Below are 12,918 nucleotides of genomic sequence, written 5' to 3' on the forward strand. Positions count from 1 at the left end.
GGGTCCAGTGCGCGCCTGCGTCGCAGCGCCCGGCACGCCCCGCCCCTCCGCTCGTGGCCACGCCCCAGGTCCCGCCCCCTCCGTTCTTGGCCGCCCCGCCCCGCCCCGCCCCGACCTGTTCCCGGAGATCTGGAAGGCTCACCTGTCAGGGCTGGAGTTGCGGCTGCGGCTAGGGCGGAAAGGGGCGCCTGCGAAGTGGTCAGCTACTAAGCTAGGAGACCCAGAAACTCGGGAGAACTGATGGAGGGAGAGAAATCGAGAAAGGTAAGGGAAAAGGGAAGGTCAGAGTAGGAATTGGACCCAATTAGGTTGGAGATCACCTAGAGAAAATTTGAAACTCAAAGGAAATCAGAGTCTCCTGTCTAACATTCTCCCTCTTGTCCTCCGCCTGGCGTGCCATTATTGGTCCCATTTTTCCCCCCTGGAAATATCAGAGTGGAATAAATTATTGACTTTCAGAAGGTTGAATAACACAATCAGCAAAAGGTAACACTTCCAAGTGTTTGAGAGAAGTGGAAGTGCTTGGCTGAAGCAGTGCTTGACTTTTATTTTAAGTATTTCATGAAACTCTGGAGATCTCTGATAATGTTCTACAAACACCTGGTTGGATTTCGGAACCTGACTCCTTGACAATCATTCACTATGGTAGCCTGGTGGAAAACCCTCATTGGGTGTACCAGACTGTGGTACCTTGAGGTACCTTCTATATAGTCTGGGTCATCTGACCAGAAACTGACCTTTTTGCCCAAATACTTAGCTATTTCAAGCTGTGATACATAATTTCCTCCCCCTCCTGGAATGCTTTCTCCCATTCACCATATAACCTTAAGTTATCACATCTATGTGCTAATATCACTTTGTACATAAATTGGTTATGACCTTTCTCATATTATTTTAGTTATTTATTTATATGTCTGTCTGCCCCAACTAGACTTTGGACTCCTTTAAGACAAGGAACCTATCTTATTATTTTTTCTTTTCCCAAACCTAGGATATTTACTCAATAAATGTTTAAAGGCATTTTATCAGTTTATCAGGAAATATTCATGCTATGCAAATTCTTATGAAACATTTTAATTTTTTTATTGATTTGAGAGAGAGGAAAGGAGAGAGAAATAAATTTGTTATTCCATCCATCCATGTATTTATTGGTTGATTCATATATATATATGAATTCAAACTCAGCGACCTCTTGGTGCATGGGACGCCACTCAGCCAACTGAGCCACACCAGCCAGGGCCATTGGTTGATTCTTTTACGTGCTCTGACCCGATGGAACAGCAACCTTGGCATATGGGGATGATGCTCTAACCAACTGAGCTACCCCACCAGGGCCCTCAGGAAACATTTTAAAATCAGCAGACTGTTTTATTAATTTGTCACAGAAGGGGAAATTATCTTTCCAGGGACAGATTTACATTCATTATCCTGTGCCCTTTTCCCAGTTTTGAGAGGAATGCAGAAAACTAGGTACTAAAGCCATCAGGATAATTTCCTTGGGTTAGTGACTTGAGTATCTCACCCTGCAGAGAGTAGGAAGAAAGAAAAGGGCTCCAGGCTTTACAAAGCAGTCACGTATATGAGGGGAAGGCACAGTGCTATCTGCAGGGGGTTTTTTTAAATAATTTTTTTAAAAGCCCCACCAGCGTGGCTCAGTGGTTGAGCATTGAACTATGAACCAGGAGGTCAATTCGATTCCTTGTCAGGGCACATGCCTGGGTTTCGGGCCCGATCCTCAGTAGGGGGCGTGCAGGAGGCAGCCGATCAATGACTCTCTCATCATTGAAGTTTCTGTCTCTCTCTCCCTTTCCCTTTCTCTCTCTAAAATCAATAAAAACATATTTATATATTAAAAAAAGAATAAACCCTATATAGAGAGAAAGAGAGAGAGAGAGGGGAGGAGAGAGAGAGAGAGAGAGAAAGAGAGAGAGAGAGAGAGAGAAAGAAACTAAAACAGAGTAGGGGCACTGTCTCCCCTTCATTTACACCTCTTTTTGCGGGGGGCGGGGGGAATCAAATTGCTTTTGATATTCATTTTAAGTTGTTTCAGCTGGATATAACTTTGTCCCTATATCTATCTTCTTAAGGGATGGCCTTGAAGAAACCAAATTTGAAAAATCAAAAGGATGCTTGAAGAGTCTGAAATCAGGGCAATAAGGGTCATATGATTATTTTTTCCTGTTTTATATACTTACAATATGTGTTTATTTCGGGGAAATTCGAAAATGGTTATGAGTAAAAATAAAATAAAAGCTACCTATACTCCCACACTCAAGGGTAAGCATTGTTCACATTTAACATATGTCCCTTCTGCTATCATATGTGTATATATATATATATATATAATAAAAATGGAATCACACTAAAATGGTATTTTATAATTTAGTCCCTCAATACAGCAAAAGCACCTTTCCATGTGGTTAAATATATTTTACAGTATCTTCTTGAAGGCTACATAGAGTTCCACTGTAAAAAATTACTATAATTTACTCTTATAATCAATCCTCTATAGTTACTTTTATAAACAACGCTGCAGTAACTGATCATCCTTCCACATGATATCTTTGTGTACCTAACAAGTTATTTCCTTAGACTAAATAAGAATTGGAAGATTTTAAAGAAAAATTCATACCTGATCATTTAAACTCTGATCATACCTGAGGAATTATTATAAAATAATATAATTGTTCTATTGCAAAATAATATAATTCTCAAAAATCGATATTTGTATCCATTAGGTAATGCCTTACCCTTGAAGCTGCCTGCAAGCTAATAAATTCTTTTTGAGGAAGAGACAATAGCTAGTGTTTATGTAAAAAGCCTGGGGTGGGAGAAGAGATGGTATTTTGAAATTTTTAATGGGGCCATCTTTTAGATGCCCTGCCCTGCAGTTTTGTATGTGCCTGGCACTTTATGCACATTTTCGTGAAATGCCCCTGCAAGACTACAAGACAGGCATTCTTTTCCCCATTTCACAGAAGAAGAGGCAGGCTAGGGTAACATTTGACAAGGTTACACAGCCAGCAACTAAGAGCAAGACTTTAGGTTTAAACCCAGATTTTTAGAACACCCAGAATCCAAGCTCTTGGGCCGTGCTGCTCTGCATGGAGGAGAAGACAAAGAGATTCTTCTGGAAACGGAGGCAAATAAGTGGCGAAGATCAAGGGTTGGTTCCTTACCTGAAAACCCAGAGAGAGAAGCACATTTCCTTGGAATATGAAGGCCAAGCCAAGTCACTCCAGCCTGGCTAAAGCTGGAAACACCCGAGGCGGACTCCATGGAGATTCCCGATACAAGGGCTCCCCGTTCTTCGGATTCAGACAGGGGCACACCCACTCTCCAGCCCCTCACTGGGGGCCAGCTCGAGGTTACCTGCTCCGAAGTAAATGGGAAAAGTCTCAGGAGCAAGGGTGACTAGCCAAGCTGGCTCTAAGGATGAGTCATCCCGTGTGGGGACACTCACTACCTCATCCAGCCAGAGGAACTTCAGTGTTATATCTGAAAAGCATGGTTTAGATTTCCATTTTGTCATTAATTTAACAAATAATTGAGCTCCCGGGTTAGCCTAAGAATACCATCAAGCACCTGTTCTCCCCTCCCCAGGACTCTCCTCCCGCCGTCCGGCTGGCCACCCAGGCTCCGTTAAGTCCTGTTCTCCTTCCTTCTGGAAGGCCTTCTACTGCGGCCTTCCATTACAACTGAAGAATTCAGATCCTTCTTTTACTACCTTTAAGCAAATTATTTCAATTCAGCCACTCAGACCCTGAGACTCCCAGGACTTTGAATCTTAGGTCAGAGGGGATGCTGGTGATTGGAGCCATCGTTGGGCCAGTGGTGGTGCTAGGGCCAGATTGTTCCCAGTCCATGAATGTCCTGTGGGTTCTGTGCAAGTCTCCATAGCTACTTTGATCCTGTGACTTTCTACTCCCAGATCACCAGCCTTAACTCCAGAAGCTCCTGACAGCCTTTCAGGATTTTCTCTATAGGCTTCATATGACTAGAGTTGGTTCTGTTCCATGCAGCAGTTAGCTGTATCTGAAGCTCCCATCTATTCAATTAAATATGCAACAAACATTTATTAAACACCTGCCCTGTCCCAGGAAGTCTGCCAAGGCGCTTTTCCAAACTGATTCATGGCTGTATGCCCTGGAGAAGTCTGGGATATGCACCCCGAATCAGTAGAACCATACCCAAAACCCCTATGGCTTAAGAAACTCCCCCGAAGTCCTACTAGCAAGCTAGCAACTGGAATCTTCAACAGCTAAAAATCAGAAAGCCACCCCAGGATAGAAATATTTTCCCCCTCCCAGATGACTTAACTATGCTTTGATAGATGTCTTCTGGAACAAATAGTTGTTTACTCTACAACTAGGAAACAAACCAGATAGGTTGGGAGCAAACACTGTGGCTGATCAGTGGCCAGGGTATTTTGGAACAAGTGAGTCTTTGGCACCTCTCAAATAATATTGAAAACACATGAGTAACAGCTTACCTGTAATAGTACTTTGCAAACAATGCCTGGAGATTGAATCTCTGGAAATGGAGAGTTTTCTTGGCATTCATAAGCTGTCAGACCACCTGATCTGTGTTTGAAAACTAGGGCTGCCTAAAAGCTACTAAGGATTTATTACATAATTCTGATGAGGGACGGGGGTAATGTGGGTTTTATTTGTTCTTTTACTTTCTTCTCCAAAATCATATTAAATCCATTTGTGTGTTTCATTTTGGGAGAGTTTTTTTTTTCAGGAGTTCAGAGATAGAGGTCATACTATTCCTCTCGTCCCCCCACCCCAACAAATATGTAGAGACTGCTCTGAGAAGAATAAAATAGACGCCAATTTGGGGAAACCAGCCGATAGGTTATAGCATTGCTGCCAGAACAAAATCACATTCAAATGTTTGTTTATGCTGAATGAAATTAGTAGTAGATAGAGGTGCCTCACATACATTGTTTTAAGGGTATTGAGGATTTGTTTTCCTCAGGTACGGTAAGACAGACAAGTCACAGAAATGGCTGTCATGAAAGAAGAAGTATTTTGTACCCACAGATCCCTAGAAGCAGGAGGCACAGTGTGCCATGTGTGGGGACCACAGAGGGAAGCAGAGTGGATGGGGAAACCATGGGCACAAGCCTTTAGTGTAATTTCTGTGGGAAGACTGGGTGAGGCACGGCAAAGAGATTTAGGATTGGTTCGTTTGGATAATCTCCGCAGGCTCTGGTGGAGGGGTTGTCCCTAGTTGCCTGGTAGCTGGCCCTGAGGTAGTCAGAGAAGGGGAATTATGGCCCAGAGAGTAAGAGCCCATAAAGGAGGTGGTTGGGAGTATGGGGTCTGGATTGGTTGGTTTACATGTGAAAGGTGCCCATGTAAGCAGTCATTTCCTACCTCTAAGAATTGACTGGCCCTGGAAGGAGCAGTCTCCCAAGAGTCAGCAAGGCCCCAAGATGTCAAAGCATCAAGAACACAGAATAAAAAGACATGGTTATTACATTCACAGATACATAGAATTATACTAAAACTTACACAGTCATACACATATAGTGACATGTATGTATACAAAACATAAAATCACAATTAGATTAGAAGGGACTTCAGAAGTCATCAAGTCCACCTTTCTACCTGATGCTTAAACTTCCTGCCAACATACCTACCACAGGCTTATCCAGGCTCAGGTTTGTAAATAATACCATGGGCAACAATCACACTATTTCTTTTTTTCTTTTTTTTAAACATATTTTTATTGATTTCAGAGAGAGGAAAGGAGGGGGAGAGAGAGAGAGAGAGAAACACCAATGATGAGAAAGTCATTGATCAGCTGCCTAGCCCGCAACCCGGGCCTGTGCCCTGGCCGGGAATGGAACCCCCATCTCCTGGATCCTAGGTCGATGCTCAACCGCTGAGCCACGCCCGACCGGGCAATCACACTACTTCTTTAAAGAACTTTAATTTTTTTTCTTTCTACAGAAACGATTATATCATTATTTTTTAAACTCAGGAAATACCAAGAAGCAAAAAGAAAAAAAGAAAAATCCATAACACCAAGATTCAGAAACAAACACTACAATTTTGAATTGTCTTCCTCCCCACTCTGTGGATATGTACATAAATATAATTCATAAAAATAGGATATTTTATTAAATGTTTTGTATGAAACCTGCTCTTTTACACCCAACACTATACTATGAATATCTTTGCTCACTTAGACTTCTCTTATTATAGGGAGCTGGATGTAAGAATGGAAGGTACATGGACAGAATCCCCACTTTTGCCAGGCATTGCCAAACCATCCTCCAAAAGTTGTGTTGGATTACATTCCCAACAATAATGTTTGAGAGTACACATCTCCCCTCACTAACATCAGTTGTGGGTTATTTTTGTTGGTTGGTTTATTTAATCCTCAACTGAGGATATGTTTTATTGATTTTAGAGGGAGAGGGAGAGGGAGAGAGAGAGAAACAAACACCGATGTGAGAGAGAAAACATCGATCAGTTGCCTCCCACACCCCAACTGGGGATTGAACCTGCAACCTGGGTATGTGCCCTGACTGGGAATCGAACCCATGATATACGGAACTACACTCCATCCAGCTGAGCCACACTGGCCAGGGCAGTTGTGGCTTTCTTTTTTAAATCTCTGCCAGTTAGAGAGATGGAAAAAAGGTAATCTCATAGTGTTTTAATTTCGATTTATTTTTATATCTTGCACCTTACCACCTTCATAAACAACCATTTCCTCTTTGCTTAGTATTGGCTTCTCCATATATTGAACTGATTCTGTCTCCAGAAAAATGTCAGCCACTTTTGGCCCATCTGTGGACAGATCTAACCTCTTAAGTATTCTGCATCTGTATTCATAGGGGTATAATTCTTTTTCTGGAATGTCTTTGCCAGGTCTTGACATTCAGATAATACTGGCCTCAAAAAATGAGTTTAGAAGTGCTACCTTCTTTATTAGTCTCCAATAAAGTTTGTGTAAAAGTAGTATTTTCCCCTCAAATTTCTGCTAGAAATCATCAGTGAAACAATCTGGGCCTGGAAATTTCACGTGTTTTGGCTTGGGCTTTTATTTTTCCTCTACGGTGCAGGGTATTCATGGCACTTTCAACTGGATTCACATCATTCAGTTCCGGGGAATTTCCTTGTGTGTATATTTAAATTTCTAAATAATATCATCCCTCCCATTGTTTTCTCTTCTTGGAACCCCCCCTAATTGTATGTGAGACATTCTGGATTGCTCCTGTAGTTTTCATATTTCTCTCCTATTGTCCATCTTTTGTCCTTTTGGTCTATACTTACTAAGAGCTCTTTTTTCTTTTTTAATTTTTGAGGCTTTATTGATATTTTGTTCATGTTTCATAAAAGCAAGACCATATCATCTGAAGATTTTTCTGGTTATTTCCCCCCATTTCCCAAATTACTTTAAGTTTCTACTTTCCCTAATTGTTAATCATTTAACTCATGTTGGAAACTTCCCTCAAATGTCTGCTGATCCTTAGCCATTAAAGTGAGATGCAATGCACTCTCTGTATAGTGTGTAGATAGGAAAATGGATGCATGTTTGTTGGTGAGAGGGCGAAGGGTTGGTTATGTTGGAGGGAGTTGCTGCCTTGGCTTTATGCAATTAATGGGGTTATCAGCTGAGATTTTTTGTTGCTGGATCCTCCAAATATATTTCCAGGACTTTTTTCTTTCTCCCAAAAAGGATCTTTTAGTCTGTTGCCTGAAGGTATAAAACCGACTGTCAATATTTTGGGAATGGGATAGGAGAGAGGGCTGGAAGGTCTTACCTTTAAGTATGTAGACTTTCCCTTGTTCCCCATTTTCAGTTTATCAATTCACTTGTGTTACTAAATTGGGAACCTCTCCAGTTTGATCTCTCCAAAGTCTTTTGGAGGGTGGCACAAGAGTTCGTCGCCTGGTTGCTTTACTCACAGCTTCCTTTGAACCAATCCCCTTGTTTTCAACTCATTGCTCAATTCTGCCTACCATGATGCCTTCCTGGGGTTTGGAAAGACCAATAGCCTTGTCCTTGTTAACATCCCATTGCCAGGAATTTAGGTTTTAGTTTCTTCCCTTATCTAAGACCATAAGGATAGGGATAGTATTTGCTACACCAGTGTCTAATGTACCACCCGGCCCCAAAGGACTACTCAACAGATGTTTATTGAATGAGTGCAGGTCTAGCTAAGTGACTTACGGTAGGCACTATACTTTCTGAGCAATAATGTCTTCAAAGCCCAAATACACCGCCGAACATTCTCTTCCTGTCACTTCTAGTCTTGAACTCTTTTTAAAAAAAATATGTTTTTGTTGATTTTTGAGAGGAAGGGAGAGAGAGAAACATCGATTGGCTGCCTCCTGCACACTCCCTACTGGGGATTAAGCCCACAACCCACACACGTGCCCTGACTGGAGTCGAACCGGCAACCTCTAGGTGCAAGAGAAGACACTCAACCAACTGAGCGACACCGGCCAGGGCTAGTCTTGAACTTATTAACATACAATTCTTAGTAGCCAAAAGGAAAGTATACATTTAAAACTTTAGCCCAGCCCTGGCTGTTGTGGCTCAGTTGGTTGGGCACTGTTCCATGCACCACAGGGTGGTGGGTTTGATTCCCAATCTGGGCACATACCCAGGTTGAGGGTTTGGTATCCCATCGGGGAACGTGCAGAAGGCAGCTGATTAATGTCTCTCTCTCTCTCTGAAGATACAAATATGTAGCAATTGCTACAAAGACTCATTTCCCTGGCCAAATATCAAAAAGTTGTAGCTAAAAAAAAACAGAAAAAGCTCTAGCTCTTGTCAGGTGGACAAGCTGCAGCTTCTGGAAGCAGACTGTGTCCTTCCTCACTCTCTGGGTCCTGCCTCTAGGAGAGGAGTGGGATGTCAAGGGAGGGACAAGGTAAAACAATTACCCTAAAGTAGTATTTCACTCCTGTCAGAGTTCAGTCCAATAACATGGGGAGATTTCATTATTACTAAATGTATTGTTTTTCATAAGAATTTTTAAACTCGTTAAATTTGCTCCCTTATCTAAGAGATTCCTGAAGATAAGGATTTAAAGAGAAAAATCAATGTCTCTCAAATGAACAGGGCAGTAACTCCACTGCAATGTGAAATTCCTATTTCTCTCCATTCATAAAACAGACAAAGGCATCATTGTTCTCTAGTTTTATTATTTTTCAACCTTCCGAACACATGAACTATAACTCAGTTTGAGATTTTTTCAGTGCATTTCACAGCAAAAATGAATAAGGGAATCATTAAAATGGTTGTACATAAACCAATTATTTTCTTATAATTTACAATTTGTTGAAAAAATTGTTTTGCTGTTTTTGCCCTTCAATAAAACACAATTTATCAGAGCACAAAGCTTAAATTTCTAATGATGACGCAACAGATACAGCCACCTACAATGGCTGGTGAATAACAGGTATATTTTACACACACTGATTGGAAGACCACATCAGAAAAAACAGAATAAGGCACCACTCTCGGAAAATTAAGGGAGCTTGCAGTAACAAGTATTGAGCACTGAAAGTAGGTGTTCAATAAATACTTGAATGAATGATGAAAGCTGTAATTAGCACTATCCTTTTAGTTGTCAGAAATTCTTTAACCTCAATAAAATACTTATTTAAAAAAAGATTTGTACCTGAATACAATTTCCTGATATCTCTTAATTTCATGCTCTTTCCTCAGCATTTGAATTTCCTTGAAAAGAAAATAAAGCCATACTGTACACGCTCTCATTCACATATATAACTTCTGAACTACTGACAAATATGAACAGTTGTTTTAAATTTTGAGTAAACAGAGGTAAGATAAAGCATACTTATCCAGAGGGATAAAACATAATACTGGAGATTAACCTACAAGTGGAAAAAAGGTAAGGGAAAAAGTAACAGTTTTATTTTTTAATATTTACTATGTTCTTTAATGCCTCAGTTCTTGAGAAAGGCCAAAATCTCATCATATTGACATGAACATATTTAAAAAACTGTCTCTCAAGTGTAATATTTAATAAAACTAGGTACTGAAAAATGTTCTGAAATTTTTCAAGTCAATGTTGTTTCAAGTATATTAAAATGCTCAGAAGAAAAAGTTCTCCATGGTTATAATTTGAATCAATTTATAAATATACTTTTTAAAAGAGAGTTCCGACAGAGGTGGGTAATGGATAAGATCCTCAGACACAGGCGCAGTCTCTGAAGGAACAGAGTGCCTTGTTACTACAACCTGGTTGATTTTTTTAACACTGATTTCAGGCACAACGGCTGAATCCACTTCTGGGTCGTCTTTCCCCTCCTCTTGGTTTGTTCATGGGTAGTGAAGACTTAAGTTACTGACAGAAAGCAAAGCACAGACTCTGAAAGAGACTTCACTTCTCACTATAAAGAAATCAAAGTCATTGAGTTTTCCACTGCTGTGTATATGCTGCCCCCAGGCAAAAATAGAAGATTCAATTTTAGCTTTAGGAGCAGGACTGGATAAAGACAATCATCTAACAAGTCAGGTGAAAGGTTTTCAGATGATATTGCTCACGTCACATGGACAGGTTGATGAGAGGTCCATAGTGCTCCTTCAACACTTTGGTCTCGCTGCAGTTCTGTGGTGCCCTAATAGGTACATTCGTGTTTAGCTAGTTGCAGTCTGCAATCAGGAAGTAGGTCACTCAGTGCAATGACTCCATTCTGGGAGGGTTTAGGTAAACAGAGAAGAATCTCATTTGGTCGAGTCTTAGTGTGTGTCACTCTGCTGGTTGTGTTGTTGGAATTATTTTCCAAAGGGGTTTGTGATAAACCCAGCCATCTCCCTGAAACAAGAAGAATAAATTAAAGAACTATTCCTCTAATATTTTCAGAATCAGTAACCAAAACTAGAAGCAACACCTTAGCTGAAATGGCATTCTATTCTCACATTTAAAAACTAGTTTCTGTAAAGGGAAAAAAAATCTCTGTGGTTAATTTCATAATCAAGCAATGCCTGTGGTTTAGCTAGGATTACGTGAGAAGTTCTGGGAGGATCTAGGAGGATCTACTTTGTGCCCCATGAACACTTTATTTTGCACAAGTCATTTGTAGCAATTCTGCCAATTTTGCCAAGATGCTGCAGATTGAGGCTCACCCAGAGTGACAGACAGCAGGTGGAGCATGAATAAATGGTCATGAAGGTACTACCTATTCTCTCCATCTCAACTAGCTTCTCTATTATCTAAGTGATTTCTAGTTCTTTCTTGACTCTACCCCATTCATTTTCCCTTGTTCCTGTGAATAGAAGGATATTACAAGGAGATAAAGTTAAGAGTCAGAGACTGAACTAAAGACAACCAAGTGAGAAAAAAAGAGCTGCAGCAAATTCATGATACTAGGGTGGGAGCTTGGCAGAGGTGAAGTCACAGTAGCTATGACTGGAAATCAGTATTTATGGAACTAGGACAAGTCAGTAGGATTTGAGCCTGTACTTAACCCCGACATCTCCTTCAGTTTATTTATATTTTAAAAATATATTTTTACATATTTATCCTACCTTGTTTCAAAAATGATTTAAGGCCACTATTTGGCTCATAGTGACAAGGACTCTCTCCTCTACCAAACTTGAGTCAGACTTCTTTGAGACTCTTCTTGACTACGCCTCATCTTGTCTGCTGAGCCCAGTTTTAGCAAAAAAATTCCTGATAAACCAGTTTATCAAGAATCATCTCATTTTTAATTTTTTTTAAAAACATATCTTTATTGATTTCAGAGAAAGGAAAGGAGGGGGAGAGAGAGAGATAGACTTAGCACATCTGACTCCAATTTAGTCTCCTGTACTATAAAAGCCGTCCTGCTTGCATTTACATACAACTTAAGAAATGTTAAACATTCACTTAAGAGGATACAAGTAATAGATCCTGGTGGACATGGAAAATAAAAGGGAAGAAATGGAAGATCTAATACAATAAAATCAGTGAAAAACAGTCAAGAAAAGAAAGTGGTTATAATTAAACAATACTAGAACCACTATAAGTTCATCTATACTTTCTCAGGTTACTCTACCCTCCTCTTCTTACAACAACTGACTCTATTCTTTACTCCTCCATCTAAGATCAACTCCTCATCAGTCTGTAACCAGTCGGTCTGAGAACAATAATGAAAGTACAAAACAAGTAGAAAAGCCCTCGTTACTCATAACAATGTTTATGAAACATCTACTATGTGCATAGCACTCCATTTAGGACCACAGGGGAGACAAAATCAACTTTTCAGTAACATGATTCTTCTTAGCAAAGGGCCATACACAATGATAACAGCTCCAAATTTGTTATGAACTTTGTGGTACCAACCAACTTCAGCTAGTTGCCACCCTCATCAGCCTCACTTATATTCTACAGTGCTTCTCTGGCACACATTATGGTCCAGTTGCACACAGGATGTGACTTGGATGCTCCATGGGCTTATGGAATTAATATATGAAACTAATCTAACCCATCTGCTGTACCCCTGTGCCATGGCACACCATATAGGAAGCTCTGCTTATATCTGACCACCTAAAGGGGCCCAAATCTGAGTCAGCATCTCCAATCTACTGTTCTATCATAGCCATTTTCAACTTTTTTCATCTCATGGCACATATAAACTAATTACTAAAATTCTGCAGCACACCAAAAATACATTTTTTGCCGATCAATTATACAAATAGGTATAATTTTGACTGATTTACAAAAATAATAATAGCAGCAATTATCTACCCTTTTTGCTCCAAAGTGACTTTTTAAACAAGCAGGTGCCTATAATTATATATAAATAGGATTTCTGGTACCAAGAATTAACCAATCAGATGAAACTTATTATGCAACATAACCAATAAGATGCAACTCTATTATATGACCTATATATTCAAGACAGGGCATTAACATTGAACGGCTACTGTTGTGTT

General features: G+C 40.2%; 1 protein-coding gene across 1 annotated transcript in view; it reads right to left on the bottom strand.

The window, feature by feature from the left end:
• Nucleotides 1-9,156: 9,156 nt before the first annotated feature.
• The window catches only part of OSBPL11 (oxysterol binding protein like 11), a 70,810-nt gene continuing 67,048 nt past the window's right edge, over nucleotides 9,157-12,918 (bottom strand). Inside the window, exon 13 of the mRNA XM_016199956.2 lies at nucleotides 9,157-10,816. Coding sequence (XP_016055442.2) covers nucleotides 10,751-10,816 — 66 coding nt within the window. The 3' untranslated portion in view covers nucleotides 9,157-10,750. The remainder of the gene's footprint in view (nucleotides 10,817-12,918) is intronic.

This window comes from Miniopterus natalensis, chromosome 6 (genome assembly GCF_054644295.1).
Source record: "Miniopterus natalensis isolate mMinNat1 chromosome 6, mMinNat1.hap1, whole genome shotgun sequence".
NCBI classification, from domain to species: Eukaryota; Metazoa; Chordata; class Mammalia; order Chiroptera; family Miniopteridae; genus Miniopterus; species Miniopterus natalensis.